This window comes from Tetrahymena thermophila (assembly GCF_000189635.1).
Source record: "Tetrahymena thermophila SB210 genomic scaffold scf_8254697, whole genome shotgun sequence".
NCBI lineage: Eukaryota > Ciliophora > Oligohymenophorea > Hymenostomatida > Tetrahymenidae > Tetrahymena > Tetrahymena thermophila.
In genome coordinates, this window is record NW_002476463.1 from 226,912 (window position 1) to 248,721 (window position 21,810).

Below are 21,810 nucleotides of genomic sequence, written 5' to 3' on the forward strand. Positions count from 1 at the left end.
TTATATGTATATAAATATCATAGTTTGTTAAGTGATAAAAAAAAAGATAATTTATTATTCCAAAGATTTAAGGTAAAATCAAAATTTATTAAAGTTTTATTTACATTAAAAAGTTCAAAGCAAACAAGGATTTTATATATATATTATAATATTAATTAACTTTAAACTTGCAATTTATAGCTTATTAATAAAATTTAATTAAAAAAATTGTAATTTATCAAAATATAGAACATTTATTTTCGCATTTATTTGGATTAGAACTCGTTTCAAAATTAAATCCACCACAAAATCCTTTTGGCACTGCAACCATTTAGGCATTATGAGAATCTAGAATATTAGTTAATAAATATTTTAAATGTTAAAAATTAATAAAAATATATATTTTTTTATATACCTCTGCTTAAAGAGTCTAAAATTTTTTTCCTAGAGTTATGATCACAGATACCAACTTCCTTAAATAACATATTGTCTGTTATAGGGTTACTAGTTGTCATTTAGAACATCATGCTCTCTAAATCATCAAAACCAGATAACAAGAATAAATCTATGTATAAATCTAAATTTAAAGATTATAGCCATGCTTAAATTGTAGGTAGCTCTATACCTCCTAAATTATATTTAAGACTAAAAATTCCACTTCTTTTTTCTACTCCACAATCTATTTAATTTATAATTTTTAAATTAATTAAAATTTAATATGAGCTAACTAACTAACTAACCTTCATGAAGTTTCGTTATGATACGTAGACGATGACCAAATTTATCTACTCCAAAGAGGGTAACCAAGAGTTTATCCCAATTATTTGAATTATTCAAAAATTTAAGTAAAGATTAGTTATCATAGACATTGTTATCTAAGAAATTCTACAACAAACACTCTAAATTGATTTCCCTCAACCACATACTAATAGTTTTATTTTCTTTGATTTAATACTTAATTGCATTTTCATTAGAATAATCTAGGTATTGATCATCTTATGTTTAATTGTATTGAGCTTTTAAGTCATTTTAATAATTTGTATATTTTTATTGATTTTAATCTTTTTCCAAGTCTGTACTTACCTAAATAGAAGGCAGTTCGTAGTTAGAAGAATAGAAAGGCTTTTAATTTTAAATATTATTATCAACATCAAGATAAATTTATTAAGTGTTATCATTAACCATGAAATTAATTATGGAAGAGCAATTTTCTTTGTCATTTAAGTCGTAATTTTAGTATTATTGTTAATGTTTTTTATTTTTTATCTCAGAAAGAACCTTGTTGCGTTGAGTTTGTTTTATTTTTTGTTCTTCTAGAGTTTTACTAACTTCTATCTTTATGTCTTTTATTTCATCGATGTTTTGTTTAAGGCCTTAAATCTTTAAATCCCAATTTTAACGAAGTTGAGAGGTGTTAATTAAGTTTATTTTTTTCGACTTGTTGCTAAATGTGCTTATGTTACTTGTATCTACTTTTTTATTTTAGCTAACTTCACTTTGGCAGCTAATGATTGATTCATTTAATGGATTCATGCAATTACTTTCATATTCTTCTAGAATCTCTCTACAATTTTTATCAGTGCAATAATCGATAGCGGTTTTACCATCCTAAATTAATTTGAATTCAAAAAATTAAAATCTTAAATTAATTTTTGATCAAATATGCGAAATTTGATAATATAAAAATAAATAAATGATACTTTATCCATAGAATTTATTTTAGGGTTTCTGTCTAACAATATTTTAATTATTCTAGGGTTGTTTGATTCTGCGGTGATATGGAGAGGAGTTATTCCATTCTATGTTAATAAAAAATATTATTTAATTTTGCCATTTATATAATATTTACAGATGTTTTAATATCGATGTCAGCACCAAAAGCAAGCAGTTTAAGTATAAATTATTCTTTTTAAAGAAAGCAAGCAATATGAAGAGGAGACATTCCTTCCTAAATTAAAAAAACATATAATAAACTTCATCAAAAAAGAATTATCTTACTGGTCCTCTTATATTAGGATCAGCTTTGTATTTAAGTAGATTTGAAAAAATCTCAAAGTAATTATTTTCAATGCATAAGTGGAGAGGAGTATCTTCAAGCTATTTTTTGAAAAAAAATATATTATTTCTTTTGTTAGTAGCTAAAATAATACTTTATTTTTAATATTTGGATCTGCTCCATTTTATAATAAAAATTCTACTATCTAGTTGTCTCCTTATAAAACAGCTTTGTACAAAGGAGACCAACCTAACTTTCCATCTTTCTCATTAATTCTGTTTTTCTATAAATGGATAGCTTTTTTGACTTCGGCGATATCGCAAGTTCTTAAAGCTTAGTGAATTTAATTTTCTTAAATCTCTTGTGTTAAGTCTGAGCTATTACTCATTTTTTAATGCAATAAATAATAAATTTTTATGTGTGATAGCTATATAATAAACTAATAAATTAATTGTTAATTTATTTTATTCTATAAAATTTCAATTAAATTTCTTATTAAAATGGAAATTAAAAGTAAAATCATAATTGAAATGTATTAATAAATTATTTTCATAACAATAATTTAATAAGCCTTTCTTTGAAATTATTTTCTAATTTAATTTAAAATTTTAATTTATGAATGTCTAAAACTTGTTTGTGTTATAAAAAATAATTATGATATAATCAATAATTATTCTAAGCAAGATATTAGCTTTCAAAAAAATATTTATTTTTATAAAAAGCAAAAATCTATTTCATTAAATAAATCATTTAATAAAAATTATTTTCAACAAAATTAAATGTAATCAATTTAAAAAAATAAAAAATAACTTTTAAATTAATTTAAAATAGCTTTTCCATATAAATTATCCTAAAAGATTTAAATGATCAAAACTTGAAAAATACCATTCAAAAATCATGAATTTTTTACGAGATTTGGTTTAAAGAACTTTTAGTTACTATTTTAAATTATTTTTTTATGAAATTTGGTTAAAAGAACTTTTAGTTACTATTTTAAATGAATTTTTTATGAAATTTTGTTTAAAGAACTTTTAGTTACTATTTTAAATGAATTTTTTATGAAATTTTGTTTAAAGAACTTTTAGTTACTATTTTAAATGAATTTTTTATGAGAAAGGTTTTATTCAACAAAAACAATAAAAGTAGAATTACATTTTTTAAAAAACGAATTTTTATAAAACTAAAATGAAAATAAAATGATTAATTGTTTTGATCTTAAAATAAAATTGCTTTTAAAAAAAGTCTAAAAAATCATTAATCTTTTTTTTCTTGTTCTTCTGTTTTTGCTGATTCTTAGGCTTGATTTTCAGATTTATTTTCGGTTGATGTTGCTGTAGTTTCGCTTGTATTTTATTTTTTATCTTCTTAAGTTTCCTTAACTTCTTATTTTGGAGAGCTGTTTTCACGTTAATTTGTTTTATCAGGTGTTTTACTTTCGTATTTTACCAACCAGGAAAATAATCTTTCAACCTAAGCATATAATTTTCCTACAAATTTAGGAACTCCTGGCTTAGAAATACGGGCCTTGATTGAGTTGTTTACTTTTTAGAAGGCAAGTTGTGTGTTTGTGTTTATGAGGTACTTTATTTTCAAGAAATTGTAGTAGAAAATAACTAAAAAGATGCTGCTTAGTCCGAAAAAGATTTCAACAAAAAGTATTAACAAATATACGATTTCGTATTAACTTTTCAAAAGCATAATTCTATCTTTGTTTTAACGTGTTTAAGTAATAAATTTCTCTGCTTTGTAGTATAATTTATTCTTTGAAATATTTAAATACTCACATATTCCAATCCAATAGTGCAGTGCTAAAGGGAAGTAAAAAAACACATTACGTGAGTCACTATGAAATGCGAAGACTAGCATGTAAACCAAATTTTGAGAAAACTAGTTTTAAGCTAACTGCTAAACATATTATTTGGTATAGCGAGGGCGTTTTAATTAACGAATTATTGCTAAAATACAAATAATTATAGAAGCATATTGAGCTACAACTCTAGTATTAAAGAATGTCAACATGAATATTACTTTCAGATAGTTCTCAACTGAATAAGCTACTTTCTTTAAAGTAGATTTGAACTTACTTTCTTCCTTATGATGATGATGGCCTTCACATTTTTTGCCATTGTGAGTATGTCCTTCTTCTTTTTCTTCTAAATCATCTAAATCAGGTAGAGTACCATCATAATTTGGTTCGAATTGTTGATTGATGAATCTTTTATACCAATGTCTCTTTATCATCTCCATAGCTTATTCAGGAACAGGAGGCTACAATTCTTTGAGGAACTTTTAAAAATCCTTATTATTAGCAAAATCATAGCTCTTGAAATCATCTATTAGCTTTTATTTGGTATCCGTCATGGCAAATATACTCTAAACGACTAGCTTTTTATCTAATTAATTACTTTTTAAAAATATTGATTTTTAAATATATTTTTTTAATAAGAATTAGTTTACATGATTTATTAATTAATGAATTTTTAAATATGCTCATACAATCTAACCTATCTTTTTTTTCATTTAAATTTCTACGATTCTTCCTTTAATTATTCATTTATTTTCTGCAATAAACTTAAAAACTTTACTAATATTTCGTAAATTATTTAAATATCTAAATTTTCTAGATTAATTAAAAAATTTTAGTGTTATAATTAAGTTTTCAAAACTTTCTCATCATTAAAATTCCAATTTTCTTTATCTTTTTCTCCTATTTTTTTCCAAAAACTAACGTGATAAGAATAAAAATATAAAATTATGTTTTTTTTAATCCAATTTTGTTGATTACATCATCAATTTGTTCTGATGAAAAACAAATTGAAAAAAATACTTGTTTTAAAGCTCTCTAAAATCAAAATTTATTAAAAATTATTATTAAATATTTCATTTCAAAAATATAAAAATGCATATTTAACTTATAAAATGATTTTAAGGTATTTAAAATATTAAATCAATTAGCGATGATTGAAATTTTGTTATCAAAAAGCAGATTCTAAAATTAAAAATGTAGGGCTTACTGATTTAATGTTAATTTGATTATTTTTTCTTTTAATTTTAATTATTATTTCTATTTTTCTAATTTACTTTATATTTATTTATCATTTTTTTATTTATTTATTTGATTTTATTTTTTAGATTTAATTTTCTTTTTGCTTTTTAAATTTATATTTTATCTTTTTTATTTGTTTCTTTTTTTTTCTTTTTAATAGCGAGTCTGAGATTTTGTAGAATGTTTTATTAGCGAGCAGCAGAGAGTCTTCAGTAGAATTTTTTAATTTCCTATTTTAAAAAAATACTTTTTATAAATTTGGGAAGAGAATTAAATCTAAATCAAAGTATTTAAGTGTGCTTAGTACTATGATGGATACTATTGTTTAAATAACTATCTAGAAATTAATAAAATTTATATATCTCCTTATTATTTATACGATATTTAAATCGTTGCGATCCATAAAATAGAAAAGCAGCACGGGCTTGCTGAATTTCTATTTTGAAGGAGATATCTTCTAATCGATATTTTGGGATTCAAAAATTTATTTTCTGCCATATAAGGCAGCCCTCAAATTATTTCATAAAGATAGTCAAGCATCTTAAATATGTTTTCTTTTAGATTTTTTTTTTAAAGAACTTGATTTGTTTTATCAAAGAAATTAATTATAATTTTCTTAGCTATTTGGTTTTCTTTTATACGCACTTTTTGTGAAAATTAATCTATTTATAATTTTTCCCCACCTTTTTATATCATCAATTCATTTTTAATTAAAGCAAAGAAAAAATATTTATTCTTAATTAAGAAATTAAATATTTTGAAAGAAATTAACAATTCCTAATAAAAATTAGTGATATTCTTTCTTATTATTTTGATTTTTTATTTATACCATATCTTAATCTGAAATATGAAAAGAAAAAGATTTACATAATATCCAAAATACAAATATTATTGTTTGATATTTTTAATAATTTTTTAAACTTAAATTCAAAATTAATTTCTTAAAGAAAAATAAACAAACACATTTTTTGGAATAATTAATTAAATTAATTAAACAATTAAGAAATTGAAGAATTAAAAGCAAGAAAAGAGTAGAAAATACTATTTCTTGCATTTGTTGCTCAATAATGGAAATATATCTTTTGCCTATTTAATGATGCAAAACCTAAAGTTTTTAAATCTCCAACTTCAATAAACATTAAAAGAATCATCTAATTAGCTACACAGCTAAGTAAACAATCAATCAGGGAATGTTTAGATGATTTTTTAATTGTCTTATTGCCAAATAGCATAGTTTTTAACATATAAAAAATTTATCGCATCAAAGATATCAGTCTATTAGAGCAATTAGTATTTCAAAATGTCATCTGGCCAAACAAAATGCCTTTCTTTCTACTATTTTAAATGTTAAATTATATATAAAAAAATATTTTTAAGAAGAAATGAAGAACAGTTAGATTGAGATCTTTTGAGGAATGCACAGTTTCGAGTTTGCTTGCTTGCTTTAAAAAAAAGAAAAGAAAGAGATAAAAAAAGATAAAAGAAATAAAAAGAAATTAATAAATTAAATTTGAAATTTGAAATAAAAAATTAAATCTTAATAAAAGAAAGATAAAAAGAACATCCATAACAGAAAAATAAAAAATAAAATTAAAAAATTAAAAATAAATAAAGAAATAAAGAAATAGAAACTGAAAAATAAGAAGCTTAATACTAAAATAATTTTTAAAAGTAAATAAAAATAGATTTAAGCCAACTTTAAATTTTATTTATGTAAAATAAATTAATATTGATTTAGAATTATTCAATTTTTCTATACTTGAATGCATTCAAATCATTTTGATTGATTGATTGATTGATTTTTTAGATTTATAACTGTTTTCTTTTAAATTAATTTTAAAAATAAATATTTTTTTATAAATTTAAATTAATTATTAAATTTGACAAAAAAAAACATTTTAGATTGATTTAAGTTTAGTAAGTTATTTAAAATCACTTTTTATGTGATAAATAAATTATAATGATTGTTGGTCAGACATAGTAAATGATTTAATATATAAATCAAATGTATCTTATTTATTATAATTTGCAGTTTTGGGGTTTCAAAATTTGTTAATTAATTAATTAATTATTACTTTAATTTAGCAACCAATACTCTATTAAAATTCTTTGTTTATTTATTATAATTGATAGTTATATATATATATATAGTGTATAGTTATATCTATTTCCTTAATTTCATCAATAAAATTAGAGTTTTATAACAGATATGTCAAAGAAACCTTCTAAGGTTGGAGAGTAAATAATAGTTACAGAATCCAAAGATAAAAAAGCAGAGTAGCCCAATAATTAGCCTTAAAAGGATTAAGGGTAAAACGCATAAAAAAGCTAAAAGGATTTAAATTAGAAATAAAATGCAAATCAGCCTTAATAGTAATCAAAAACAAATTTATAAAATCAAGCTTAAAATGAAGCATAACAACAAAAGCAACCTTCTAAAAGCAGTATCGATGAAGGAAATAAGAAAAAACAATCTGTAGACGCATCTGCAGTTTAAAAATCTCAAAAAAATGACGATTAAACACCCTCAGTTGTTTTGTCACAAAAAAATAATTAGAATGCAACATCTTAGTCGTAGTTAAACCAACCAAATACACCCAAAGATTCAAATCCTTCAATTATTATTTCTCAATAAGAACTTCCAAACGAAAAATCTAAAAGCAAAAGTAGCATTTCGAATAAATCAGGAATTGCTGCAGGAGGTATTACTCTTTAAAAAATTTACAGCTAGAAAACATATAATTAATTAAATAATTGTAAACATTTATTAGGAGAGTCTAATCAATTAAAGGGAATAGTACCGATTCCAGAAGAAAAGCCACCTTAAAAATAGAATATTTTATTTGAAACTGGATTAGTTGATGCTTATGATTGTATATTTATTAGCTTATTTACTTTATTTTAATTTCATATTAATTAAATTCTAAATTAAAGATTTCTTAAGGTAGCTTTGTAAAAATGGTCTTCCAACTGGTAATATATTTGAGTATGCTGCTTAAGAAATTTTGAAATATGAGAAAAAAAAGAAACAAGACAATTTAAAGAAACTTTACTAAAGAACAGGTAAATATAATATGAATTTAATAATTATAGATTAATTGTTCTTTTTGTTGTATTATTATTAAAGGCTCTCCCCTAAATAGAACTTAAGAAAACAGCCCTAAATCAAGTCCTAAAAAAGGAGAAAACAATAGAAATGATTCAATAGACAAAGGCAATAATAAATCCACTAAAGATTCTCAATTTTTGAAAGAAGCTAATTCTAAAACAAAAGAAAAAAATGAAGATTAAAACCAAAAATAACAGCCTGGAAAATAAACCCTTTAAAAAGATCCTAAAGTAGATGATAAAAAAGTTATCAGTAAAGATAAAGTGAAAGAAGAACCTTAAGAAAAAAAGAAAGTATAAGAAAAGGATGAAAATAAAAAGTAGCCTTAAAAAGAAGAAAAAACAAAAGCTTAACAGTAACAACCACCTGCACCAGCAGCTCAAAAGGGAAAAAAATGATTTGATTTACTTAATATCTATTTTTAAAGACAAAAAATAATTTTAGATGTAAAAAAAAATCTGGATAGTTAGTTAGTTAATTAATTAATTAATAATTAAAAGTAATCGAACAAATTACTACCATACATATCCTATCAAAGAATTTGATTTTACTAATTAATTTTAATTTAATGTTTTTTTCATTATTTTTTCTAAAAATTGTTTTTAAAATTTAATTTATAATTTTAAGTCATTTATTTATTTAGTCGTTACGATTCTAATATATTGTGATGATTAATTTATACTAAGTAAGTTAAAATAAGAGCAATAGTAAAATTCTAATAGTTTTTTGTGAGTTTTCAGTGATAAAATTAGATGTAAAATCAATTAATTTAAAAAATATTGATGAGAGAGGGACTATTTTAATTAAGTAAAAAATAAAAGTTTCAAGAAATAAACCAGATATCATTTTATGACTGACTTATTTTTATTAAAATGATTTATATTCAGTCCCTCACAGTTTTTTTAAATAGTTTTGCACTAATATAATCTAAATAAAAAAAATGAATAATGTTTGTGTTTGTACAATTTATTTGAATCAAAGTTTTGATTAAAAGTAAGTGCTAATTGAGAAATAGATAATTAAATAAAATATATTAATTAGAATTATCTAATAAATTAATCGTTAAATATAAAATAAAAGTTTTATTAATTTATTCTTTTTATTTTTAAATAAAAAATTGATTTAGAGAAAACTTATTCTAAAAACTTAGAGGAAGTCTCAAAAAAAAATAATAAAAAAATGAAATTAATAAAATTAGTAACTTTCTTTTTATACAGTTTGTTTTGAAAAGTAGAATAAAAAAATATATATATTAAAAGAAAATTTATTATATGATTGATAATAAAATAATTTAAAAAATTGAATTAAAACCATTCAATAAAAATAAGTAAATTTAAATTTATGATCATAATGTATAATTTGATCTCACAAATAAATTCAATAGAATAAATAAGTAGGATTATTTTAATCATTAAAGTCTGAAATAAATAAATAAACTATGCATTTATCACTCATTCTATTTTTATTGTATAGCTTATAGTAATTTTATCACATTTAAGGATAGCAAAAGAGTCGCTATTAAATAGCAAGGCTTTTTCTCCTTTAGCAACTTTCACCCATTATCCAGCTTCTATCAGTTTCATATCTTTGATAAGCTTTTTCTTTGATAACTCATCTTGTATCTGCTAATTCTCTCTTTTTCTATAAACAAAGATACCATTAGGTCCTTTACATGCTATAGAAACATAGTAGTGCTTTTATTTTTTTGCAGGCGTTTCTTTATTTCCTTTTCCAAACATTTCATCTCCTTCACCATCACTAAAACCTTCAACACAAGTTGCAAACTAATCGTCTTCTTTTGTGTTTGTTTTATTTTCAGATTAAGATTGATGATTTTACTTCTCTTTTTGCTACTACTTTTCAGCAGCACTCATGGGAACTTATAAAGTAACTGTTTATGAATGAGAATCTTCCGTTTATTCTATTTCTATTAATTCTAAATCGGCATGCTCTCTTGATATTCTATTTACATCTTTGTTGTCATCAGCTAATTTGATATAAGTTATTCTCTCAAAAGTGAAAAACACTTTAGGATCTAACTTCAAACTAAAACTTTATTTAGTGTTTATTTTAAACTCTTCAAATAAATCATAGATGTTGGCATTTTTATCTAGCGTTATATCAATGTTAAGCTTTTTTGAATTTCCAAAAATGTTTTCACCTTCATCTTCACTTTCTTATTAATAAGTAGGATCTAACTAATCGACTAATGTTGCTGGTACTTGTAAACTAGAAGCAGTTGAAGCTGCTGTATTATCATTTTTTAAATCTTTTTCGCTGTCGTTGCTATTAAATTTCTTTACTTTAGAGACTCTCAAATCTGAAATTGAACCCATATTATTTGTAGAATACATAATGCTACTTATCCATGCATTCAAATTAATAATAGTATTATGAATATTATCCTTAGCTTCTTTCAGCTTTTGTATAGTTTGCTACCCAGAAAGCATACTAAACACGCTCTGCATTATGCCTACTTTGTGGTTAACATTTTTTAAAAGTGTTTCAGCTTCTTCTAAGTGTTTCTTTATTTAATTCTAATACAATTATGGAATCTAATCTTCTCCGATTGTCTTTATAAGTGTACTTAGATTGAAGCATTCAGTCTTTAGCTTCTCTATTTCGTCCTTATAAGAATCAGGATATTACTAAACATCCATTACCCATTGAATTACACCTAAAAAATCCATTTCTTATTTAAAAAAATCTAATAATTAACTAAAAATCGGTCTATGTCTGAATAAATTGATAGCTTTTATAATAAGATATTAATTTTCTTTTTAATTTAATAATTTAATTTGTTTTATATATAAATAAATAAATGGAATTCTCACAAAAAATAAGATAAATAATAGTATTAAATTAATTTGTGGAAGCCTAACTTTGAAATATTGATGTGTCAACTATAACATCAAATAATTCTGAAAAACTCGGTTCACTTTCATATTTTTAACTTATTTGCGCCTTTTTAATTATTTGCAATTAATCACCAAATTATAGTTGTTTCGTAAATACTTTATGTTAAATTTTTGAAATTAATTTACCGCTTTCAAAAATTAAATCTTTGTTTGTGGTGTAACATAATTAATTAATTAAAAGTTAAACTATTATTTCTATAATTTTAAATTATTTTTTTTAATTTAAAAATCAATCATACAATAAAAGAAACGATTAACATTTTAAATTATTAATTTGTCTTCAAAATTAATAATTAAAAACAAAAATTAATATTTGTAAAACTAAATAGTTTAAAATAAATTAATTTTATTTTATTTTAATCAAATAACATTTAAAATATTTAATTTAATCAAATAAATGTTTAAATATTGATACTGTTTTAAATAAAATTTAAAATTAAAATTTAAAGTTTTTGGTAAATACAAACTATATTTTGACTTTTTTTAAAAAAAGTTTACTTAAATCAAACGGCTAGTGGCTTATAAAAAACATAAATTTGGAGCTTTAATTATTATTAGCCTAATTTTTAAATTTTATTTATTTTAAAATCATTTTGAAAATTTATTATTTAAATAGTTTATTTTAATTTATACAGTCATTTTTTTAATTAAATTAATTAGTGATTTAATTATCGTCAGTACATTTTAGCAATTTTTAAGAAAAAGCATTCTAAAAATTATTTCTTAACTTAATTATATTAATTAAAGTAAATAAATATTTAAATATAAAATAATAAATCTTAAGATATCTGATGTAAGAATTTTTTATATAAAAACTAAAATCAAAATCAAAATCTCAATAAAATATAAATTAGAAAAATCAAATTCAAATTCATTACAAAATTAAAATCAGTTTATAATAAATACAATACAAAACCCAAACTTAAAGTTTTATCAAAAAATTTAAATAAGAAAATATTTTGATATTAATAATTATAAAGAAATTATATATTAGACAATAAAGTTAGTTAGTAATTCAATTATAACTTTTCAATTAATTTAAACATTAAATTATAATTACAATTACTAAATAAATTACACATTAAAAAAAATACTAAATAAAATATAGCAGTTTGAATCTTTATTTTTTTAAATATAGCTGTTCCTGCATTTGAAAAATCACGAACCATAATATCATTATGCAGTACCCTAGGGTACTATACATATAAGAAAATATTTAAATATTCATAATTATTAAGAATATATATAAATTAGTCTATAAATAAGTTAGATAGCAATTGAATTATAACTTTACACCTTATCTAAACATTAAATTATAATTAAAAATGCTAAATAAACAGAAGCAAATTTAAAAAAACAGTAAATAAAATATTTGACAACTTGAATCTTTACTTTTATTAAAATTTACTGAAAAAATATTATATTTGTTTAATTGCTTGTTACGAATAAGTAATACAAAATTAAAATTATTAACTCTTAATAATTATTTCTATTTATTTACAACACATTTTAAAATAAATTGAATAAAATAATTAAAAATAGCTCAAAAATTAAAATAAAAACATCTGTTAGGAGTAAAAAAAATGAAAAAGAAAAATTAGTTTATTAAATAAATAAATTAAAATTGTTACAATTTTTAAAATATTTGCTACTTAATAAATTGGTATTAATCAATAAATAAATAAATAAATAAAATAAATTCTAAAAAAATTTAAAATAATATAAAAATACTATGAAGATAGATAGATAGATATACTTAATTTTATTGAATTTATATATTCATTTATTGTTTGTTTTGTTGAATGATTTTTAAAATTAATTAATTTAACTCTATTTATCTATATCTTTTTTAATTTAGAACAAATAACTAGTCCTTTTACAAAAACATGATATTTTAATTATTATTAATTGTAAATATCCTCAAATATAAGTTACTAATTGTTATTTATTATTGTTTTCTGGTGGTTTTTGTGTGTATGCTTGCTGTGGCTGCATTTACTAGCTAGGATTAACTGATGTTGGTTAAAATTATTGTTATGGTTACATATACTACTATTGTGGATAATACATTTAATTCATATTATAAGGTTGCATTTAGGGTATCTAGTTATCGAAAGCTGGTTGGAAATTATTTTGGTAGTTATAAGGTTAGATGGCTCCCACTTACTAAGGTTATTAGTTATAATACATTTATTGCATTTATGCATTTTATCTCAGCATTTCTTAGTTCATTTAAAATTAATTATTAATAGCAGCTTAATTCGTTTAGGCTACTACACCTTTGTTGCGGTTACTTATTATACACTTTCTTACAATGCAAATAATTATAATAATCAAAAAAAAAGTCCCAAAAAATACAGGTAAAAAGATAGCGAGGAATATTGCACTATTATTACTTGGTGAGCTATTATCAATGCACTTACTTCCAGCAATGCAATAATTTTAGTAGCAACAATTTAGATGGCAGTCACTGTTTGAAGAACAGTAATCAGCACACGAAAATGTACTTTATGCACAATCTCCTAGTATATCTAGACATCCATAATTGTTTTTAGGAAGGCATTGTGAAACTGATTTTTAATTTGCTTACACTAATATAATGCTTAAAAGCAAAATGGGTATATTTATTAAATAGCTCATAATTATTTACTTTTTAATATTGCAAATAAGTTAGTTAATTATTAATTACTATTAAGTTTCTTTAGGAATGTATTTTAATAGGGATTATGACAAAGGTCATATGCATATATATAGAACCTAATAGACAAAAAAGACAGAAGAAATCAATAAATAACCTAATTTTAATATTTCATAATCAAAAGTATAAATAAATGCTAAAAAAAATCTACCAAGCATTTGATAAAATAGTCTGAAGTCATAAATTTAAATTAATATTTTTTTGAATCCTATTTTAAAATGATATTATTGGTTTACTTTTTAAATATATTTCCTAAATATTATAAACTATTTTTATTGGAAATGGTTTTCTTAATATCGATAATCTTGAAAACTAAACCTAAAATATATTAATTTGAGAAAAGATCTAATTTAGAATTTGTATTTTTATCGCAATCAATCAATTGCTATTTTCTTTGGAAATTAAATGTAAATTATAAATAAATTATAAAATTTATTATTTTTCTTTCATACTAAATTTTTTATGGTAAATTTTTAATTTATTTTTAAGCAAGAAATCTAATTTCGATCAAATCAAAAAAAAATCAAATTTTTTTAATTTCTAGCTTTTTAATTTTTCTTACTACTTTGAATTTACTCTTTTACTTCATAGATAGGAAGGAAAATTTTTAACCAGAAATATTTATTTTAAAATATTTTTATCAATAAATAATACAGAGTAATAATCATAAATAAGTTGATTAATTCATTCACTTTATGTAATTAAAAGAATTATAATTTTCTTATTTTTGATTATTTAATCAAATAATTATTTTAGCTAAAAAAGGAATATTTTATTTTTAATTAATATTATTTAAATTAATCATTTTCATTAATATTAAAAAAAATATTTTAACATTTAAATATAATCTATTATTCTGTACAATAAATTATTTAAAGTGTTAAATTAATATAATAGTATCATAAGAGATAGTTAAAAATTAAAAAATTAATTTTATTAACAGGATTTCTAATACATAGATTCTATAAAAACTGATAGAGTATTTTTTATCATTTATAAAATATTTAACTTTAGTAAGATGGATAACAAAAAAAGATTATTTTTAATTAAAAATATAAATACACTGTTTGTTATTTGTTTTACTTTTTTGAAGTAAAAATATCTGTTTCTTTAAATTAATAGTAAACACTCAAATTTTAAGGGGTATCCCCGATATTGGCTTGTACAATTGTAACAAAATTATGGTAAATTAATCTATAAATAAATTAGATAACAATTCAATTGTAACTTTTCAATTTATCTAAACATTAAGTTATAATTACAAATAGATGCAAATCAAATAAGTAGTAAATAAAATATTTAATAACTTGAATCTTTAATTTTATAAATAATATAAATTTATCTAAAAATAAATTATAACAATAGTTTAATTTCTTGTTAATTAGATAACATAAAATTAAATGACGAATCCTAAATACTTGTTAGTATTTATATTTACTAATTTTATAATAAATTGAATAAAATTTTTAAATATGCCTAAAAGATAAAAATAAAACTTCTACTTTACTAATAAAAAATGAAAAAATAAATTTAATTAAATAAACAATTGAAAAAAAAAAAATTTTTTTAATATTTGCTATTTAATAAAATAAATTCTAATACAATATTAAGATAATATAAAAATACTATGAAGATAGATAGATAGATAGATAGATAGATAGATAGATAGATAGATAGATAGATAGATAGATAGATAGATAGATATACATAATTTTATTGAAGTTTTATATTCATTTATTGTTTGTTTTGTTGGTTGAATGATTTTTAAAATTAATTAATTTAAACTCTATTTATCTATATATTTTTTAATATAGGACAAACAACTAACCAGTCCTTTTATAAAAAAGCATGATATTTTTGTAAATATCCTCAAATGTAAGTTACTAATTGTTGTTTATTTTTACTTTCTGGTGGTGGTTATGTGTAAGCTTGCTATGGCTGCACTTACTAGCTAGGAGTAACCATCAACGGCTAAAATTATTATTATGGTTACATATACTATTGTGGATAATACATTTAATTCAAGTTATATGGTTGCATTTAGGGTATCTAGTTATCGAAAACGGGAGCGGCTTGGAAATTATTATTGTAGTTATAAGGTTAGGCGAATCCCATTTACTAAGGTTATTAGTTAAAATACATTTATTGCATTTATGCATTTTATCTCATCATTTCATTGTTCATTTAAAATTAATTATTAATTGCAGCTTGATTTGTTTAGCCTTAAAGACCTCTATTGCGTCTCCTTATTATACTCCTTCTTACGCAGCAAATTATAATTATAATCAGAAAGAATGTCCCAAAAAATACAGAAAAAAAAATAGCAAGGAATATTCCAGTACTACTTGATGGGTTATTATTATCAAAGCACTTATTTCCTATAATGCAATAATTTTAATAGCAACAAGTTAAATGGCAGTCATTGTTTGAAGTACAGTAGTCAGCACATGAATAATTACTTGATGCACAATATCCAAACTTATCTAGACATCCAAAGCTGTTTTAAGGAAGGCATTGTGAAACTGATTATTAACTTGCTTGTACTAATATAAAGCTTAAAAGCAAAATGAGTATATTTATTAAATTGCTCATTATTATTTACTTTTTAATATTACACATAAGTTAATTAATTACTATTAAGTTTCTATAAAAATCTAATTTGATAAACATTATTCAAAAAGATAAATGTCACATACATATACCCACAACCTAATAGACAAAAATGCAAGAAGAATTCAATAAATAACTAAATTTCGATATTTAAAAATCAAAATAAATTAAAGAAAAATGCAAAAACATTAAAAAAATCTATCAAAAAATTTGATAAAATAGTCAAAAATTATAAATTTTAATCAACATTTTTTTTTGATTTTCATTTTAAAATGATATTATCTGTTTACTCTTTTAAATATATTTTCTAAATATCATAAACTATTTTTATTGGAATGACATTCTTTTATCAATAATATTGAAAATTAAATAAAATATATAAATATGTGAAAATTTGAATTAAAATTTTTATCATTTGTAATTTGATTTTTAAATTAAAATATTATTTTAAGTAAAATGTTAAAAATTAAATACAAATTATAAGTTATAAAATTTTTTATTTATCTTTTCTTACTTATTTTTATGGTAAATTTTTAATTTATTGTTAAGCCAGTAGTAAGTCTATTTCGACCAAATCAAAAAAAAAAAATCTAATTTTTAAATTTCTAGCTTTTTAATTTTTCTTACAACTTTGAATTTACTATTTTATTTCATTGCAAGAAAAATTTTGAAGAAATATTTAATTTAAAATATTTTTATCAATTTTTAATAATAGTTATAAGTATATGAATTCATTTTTTATGCAAATTACCATTTTCTTACTTTTGATTTTTTAATTTTAATGAAATAATTGTTTTAGATAAAGAAGAAAATGTTTTATTTTTTATTAATATTAGTAATTTTAATCATTTTCATCAATATTTTTAAAAATATTTTAAAATTGAAAAAGAATTTGTTATTATGTATAACTAACAATTAAAGTATTATATTAATATATTATTATTTTAAGTTAATCAATAAAATTAAAAATTAATAAAAACATAAAATTTGTTCAACAGGATTTCTAATACCTAAAAGCAGGTTGAGTATTTTATGATTTATAAAATATTAAATTTAATTGAATAACAAAAAAAGATAATAGAAAAATATAAATGGATTGCTTGTTATTTATTTTACTTTTTAAGGTAAAAATATGTGTTTCTTTAAGTTAATAGTAAACAGGATTAAATATTATGAAAATATTTAAAAATCAAAATTAAAATTAGACCTAAAGAATTAAATTCTAACAAAATACAAAAAAGTAAAAAATGAGTTATTTAAATAGAATTTTAATTTATTCTAATATTATCATTAAAATTTAAATAAAAAGGATAATTTAAAGTCAACACCTTCTATAGGTATTTATTTTTTTAAAGTTTATTCTTTTTATCAAACTAAATTAAATAAAATAATTAATATTTAAATATAAATTAAAAATGTAAATTTTTATATTTTTTACTTTATTTATCTTTAATAATTTTCTCAACTCTCAATTAAAATTTTATTTTTTTACTCTTCTCTAAAAAATATTTTTTGTAATTATATCAAATAGCATAGGTTTTTTTAATTCATTTATTATAAATATATAATTTTTTATAATTTTATTTATAATTCATAATTTGTTACTTTTTTTTTGTTCAATTTTATTCTTTTAGTTTAATAATCATTTTCATTAACTATCTTCACCTATAACTCATATTCAATCACTAATGTAATTTAAAAAAACTATTAATTACTTTTTTATGCTAGATTTAAATTCTAATCTCTGTCAAAATTCAATTCACTCACCTTTCATTTATTTTCTAAAAATAAAATTAAAAACTTATTTTATTATTGAAAAAATAAAAAGAAAAAACTTATTTACCTTATTAATCATGGAGGAAATAATAAAAAAATATTATAAAAATTACTAAAACTCAATTTTTTGTTTAAATTCACGTATTAATCTCCAACAATAAGTTTATGTTGAAATAAATACATTTAAAAAATGTATTTTAATCGAAAGAAACAATTAAATATTTATTCCAAATAAAACTTACTTCTATTATCTAAACTAAATTCATTAACCAGAATTTGAAGAATAGACTTTAATTATACTTATCTTTGATAAAATTTTACTTTTAATTTAATTATGCAAGATATATAGATATGCTTTTATTAAATATAATTTTAATTTTAAGAGTAACTAAATAATTAATTAATTTATTTCAATATTGGCCATATTCAAAAAAGTATTTATTTATTTGTTAATGATTTAGTATTATGAAAGTGTAAAGTACTGTAAAATTAAATAAATAAATTATTAAATTTAATAAAAATATTAATACACTAAAAAGTAAATAAATTTTTATATAAATAATGAGGTTTTAATAAAAGATAAAAGTAGTATTTAATAATATCTTGCTTATTTATTAACAATTATGAGTTTAATTTTCAATTATAATCAATTAATTTCTTTTTAATTCAAGGTATTTATTTGTTCATCTAATTTAAAGTGTATTTATTAATTATCATTTATTTTGGGTTAATTTAATATACCAAACTCATCCAGTCTGTATTAACAATTATTCAAAGATACGTAGTTTGATTGTTATTAGTCATTGGATTCTAAATTTATTAAGGCACCCCCATTACAGGTTGATTATGGGGATAATAATTTCCTAATTATGCTTCATATATACCAGGAATTTATTATTAAGGCTAAGGGGCCATAAACATTTACTGCTGATTAACAGCAAATGCTTATTGTTAATTTGGATAATAATATTATATATTATTTGGCTGCTATAACTAACCATATTAAGCAGGTTAAATTGGTTATGCAGCATTTAAAAATGATTAATTATTGTAATATACTGGTTGATTCATGTACGTTTAGGGTATTTGTTATTAGTTTTAGTTTGCCATTTGCATATTAAATTAGTTATTTTATAGATTGTTGTTATTTAAAGCTGCCTTTTGTTAAATTAATAATTATGCCTACTATCTTTTTCTTCTTTAATAGCAAAAACAAGCAATAGAAATTATAATAACAACTCCAAAGACTATTGGAACTACTATTGCAGCTATATTAGAACTAGTACCGCTACTAGAGCTGTATGTGTAACTTTAACTACTATTAGACATGCAAGATCCTGCAGTATTGAGTATGCAATAGCCTTCATGACAACATTATTATGGACAAGAGTTATTACTGGAGCAAATTTTTGCACAGCTAGATTAAACTTTAGTACATTTTCCGAGTTAATTAAGACAAAACTTGTAACCTTAACCTTATTATAAGCAACTTTGTGCGGTATCACACCTTATGCAAACAAATAATATTTTTATAATTAATAAAATTTGGATTATTTTCATCATATGTTCTCTGCTTTTTTATTGATTTTTTTTTGTAACTAAACAATCTACGTAAGAAAGTAATTTATTATTGAATAAATTATAATCAAAATTTTTATAATAATAACTTATATCAAATTGTGACATTCTCGAATTTGGTAATTTTATATTTTTTAAATAAATTTATTTAGATTAGGTATTCTAATTTCATTTATTTATTTATATATATAAAATTGTGTTTTAATTCTAAAATAATTTATAATTTCATAAAAAACTTCTCATAATTAATAGAAAGTTGTAATATTGTATGGCACAAACCCCTAAGACGGGCAGTACCCTAGGGTACAAATATATATATATAATTTATTAAAAGTCTATTTTTTGTATAAATTCATACATTAATTTCAAACAATAAGTTTATGTTGAAATAAATACATTTAAAAAATGTATTTAAATTGAAAGAAATAATTATATATTTATTCCAAATAAAACTTACTTCTATTATTTAACTTAAATTTATTAACCTGAATTTAAAGATTAGCCTTTAATTTATACTTATGTTTGATAAATTTTTACTTTTAATTTAAATATGCAAGATATATAGATAGATATTTTTTTATTAAATAAAATTTTAATTTTATGAGTAACCCCAATAATCAATTAATTAATTAATTTCAATATTGGCCATATTCAAAAAAGTATTTATTTATTTATTTGTTAATGATTTAGTATTATGAAAGTGTAAAGTACTGTAAAATTAAATAAATAAATTATTAAATTTACTAAAAATAGTAATACACTAAAAAGTAAATACATTTTTATAAAAATAATGAGGTTTTAATAAAAGATAGAGTAATATTTGATAATATCTTGCTTATTTATTTAGAAGTATGAGTTTAATTTTCAATTTTAATTAATTAAATTCTTTTGAATTCAAATTATTTCTTTGTTCATCTAATATAAAGTCTACAAATTATTATCATTTATTTTGGATTAATTTAATATACCAAACTCATCCAATCTTTATTAAAAATTATTCAAAGAGATGTAGTTTGATTGTTAATAGTCATTGGATTCTTAACTTATAAAGGCACTCCCGCTTCAGTTTGCTCCTGGGGATAATAATCTCTTAATTATGCTTCGTATATACCAGGAATTTATTATTAAGGCTAAGGGACCATAAACATTTACTTCTAATTAACTTCAAATACTTATTGTTAATTTGGATAATTATTTGGTGGCTATAACTAACCATATTAAGCAGGTTAAATTGGCTATGCAGCATTTATACATTATTAATTATTGTAATATACTGGTTGATTCATCTACATTTAGGGTATTTGCTATTGATTTAAGTTTGCCATATGCATATTAAATTAGTTATTATATAGATTGTTCTTATTTATATCTGCATGTTTTTAATTTTCTAATTATTCCTACTATCTTTTTTTTTTTTTTATAACAATAACAAACAATAAAACCTATAATAAAAGCTGCAAAGAATATTGGAACTACTATTATAGCTGCAGTACCGTTATTAGAGTTGTCTGAGTTACTAGTACTGCTATTAGAGTTGCCTGAGTTACTAGTACTGCTATTATTCATGCAAGATCCTGCAGTATTGAGTATGCAAAAGGATTCATGACAACATTATTATTATGGACAAGACATCTAACTGGAGCACATTTATGCACAGTCTGAATAATAACTAGTACATTTTCCAAGATAAGTAATACAAGCTGCTTTAAAACCTTAATCTAAGCAACTTTATGAGGTTTCACACCTTATGCAACCAAATAATATTTTTATAATTAGAAAAGTTTGAATTATTTTCATCATTTGTTCTCTGCTTTTTTTTTTGATTTTTTTTTCTTGTAACTAAACAATTAATTAACGAAAGAAAGATAATTTAAATTAATTATTGGATACAATATAATCAAAATTTTTGTAATAATAGCTTATGTAAATTTTTTAATTCTAAAATCTGATCATTTATTTTACATTTTTTAATAAATTTATTTAGATTAGTTAATTCTAATTACATTTGTTAATTTGTATCAAATTTGGTGAAAATTTTATTTTGCTTCTAAAATAATTTATAATTTCATAAAAAACTTCTCATAATTAATTTAAAACAAT

At 20.7% G+C, this 21,810-nt stretch overlaps 9 protein-coding genes across 9 annotated transcripts; 2 read left to right on the forward strand and 7 right to left on the reverse strand. All coding sequences in view use genetic code 6, as the record gives it.

Annotated features, from left to right (window-relative positions):
* Positions 1 to 217: 217 nt before the first annotated feature.
* TTHERM_00091780 (ankyrin repeat protein, putative) lies at positions 218 to 2,363 on the reverse strand (the record flags this gene model as incomplete). Its single annotated transcript, XM_001012830.1, has 7 exons — positions 218 to 327; positions 395 to 658; positions 720 to 1,587; positions 1,680 to 1,778; positions 1,829 to 1,927; positions 1,978 to 2,076; positions 2,130 to 2,363. The coding sequence occupies 7 exons, from the start codon at positions 2,361 to 2,363 to the stop codon at positions 218 to 220; spliced, it is 1,773 nt and encodes a 590-aa protein (XP_001012830.1).
* Positions 2,364 to 3,226: 863 nt separating this feature from the next.
* Positions 3,227 to 4,336, reverse strand: TTHERM_00091770 (transmembrane protein, putative; the record flags this gene model as incomplete). Its single annotated transcript, XM_001012829.1, has 1 exon — positions 3,227 to 4,336. One exon carries the CDS (start codon positions 4,334 to 4,336, stop codon positions 3,227 to 3,229), a length of 1,110 nt encoding a protein of 369 aa, XP_001012829.1.
* Positions 4,337 to 6,200: 1,864 nt separating this feature from the next.
* On the reverse strand, positions 6,201 to 6,589 carry TTHERM_000091749 (transmembrane protein, putative; the record flags this gene model as incomplete). The annotated part of the gene is made up of 2 exons (XM_012796729.1): positions 6,201 to 6,356; positions 6,413 to 6,589. 2 exons carry the CDS (start codon positions 6,587 to 6,589, stop codon positions 6,201 to 6,203), a joined length of 333 nt encoding a protein of 110 aa, XP_012652183.1.
* A 584-nt stretch (positions 6,590 to 7,173) lies between these two features.
* On the forward strand, positions 7,174 to 8,528 carry TTHERM_00091750 (hypothetical protein; the record flags this gene model as incomplete). Its single annotated transcript, XM_001012827.2, has 4 exons — positions 7,174 to 7,723; positions 7,793 to 7,894; positions 7,956 to 8,084; positions 8,149 to 8,528. Exons 1-4 carry the CDS (start codon positions 7,231 to 7,233, stop codon positions 8,526 to 8,528), a joined length of 1,104 nt encoding a protein of 367 aa, XP_001012827.2. The 5' UTR covers positions 7,174 to 7,230.
* A 1,053-nt stretch (positions 8,529 to 9,581) lies between these two features.
* On the reverse strand, positions 9,582 to 10,820 carry TTHERM_00091740 (hypothetical protein; the record flags this gene model as incomplete). Its single annotated transcript, XM_001012826.3, has 1 exon — positions 9,582 to 10,820. The coding sequence occupies one exon, from the start codon at positions 10,818 to 10,820 to the stop codon at positions 9,582 to 9,584; it is 1,239 nt and encodes a 412-aa protein (XP_001012826.1).
* Positions 10,821 to 12,968: 2,148 nt separating this feature from the next.
* TTHERM_00091730 (transmembrane protein, putative) lies at positions 12,969 to 13,721 on the reverse strand (the record flags this gene model as incomplete). The annotated part of the gene is made up of 1 exon (XM_001012825.2): positions 12,969 to 13,721. Exon 1 carries the CDS (start codon positions 13,686 to 13,688, stop codon positions 12,969 to 12,971), a length of 720 nt encoding a protein of 239 aa, XP_001012825.1. The 5' UTR covers positions 13,689 to 13,721.
* Positions 13,722 to 15,615: 1,894 nt separating this feature from the next.
* On the reverse strand, positions 15,616 to 15,930 carry TTHERM_00091720 (hypothetical protein; the record flags this gene model as incomplete). Its single annotated transcript, XM_001012824.2, has 1 exon — positions 15,616 to 15,930. The coding sequence occupies one exon, from the start codon at positions 15,928 to 15,930 to the stop codon at positions 15,616 to 15,618; it is 315 nt and encodes a 104-aa protein (XP_001012824.2).
* A 2,973-nt stretch (positions 15,931 to 18,903) lies between these two features.
* TTHERM_00091710 (transmembrane protein, putative) lies at positions 18,904 to 19,461 on the reverse strand (the record flags this gene model as incomplete). Its single annotated transcript, XM_001012823.2, has 1 exon — positions 18,904 to 19,461. The coding sequence occupies one exon, from the start codon at positions 19,459 to 19,461 to the stop codon at positions 18,904 to 18,906; it is 558 nt and encodes a 185-aa protein (XP_001012823.2).
* A 1,100-nt stretch (positions 19,462 to 20,561) lies between these two features.
* On the forward strand, positions 20,562 to 21,222 carry TTHERM_000091689 (transmembrane protein, putative; the record flags this gene model as incomplete). Its single annotated transcript, XM_012796730.1, has 2 exons — positions 20,562 to 21,007; positions 21,165 to 21,222. 2 exons carry the CDS (start codon positions 20,562 to 20,564, stop codon positions 21,220 to 21,222), a joined length of 504 nt encoding a protein of 167 aa, XP_012652184.1.
* Positions 21,223 to 21,810: the final 588 nt, after the last annotated feature.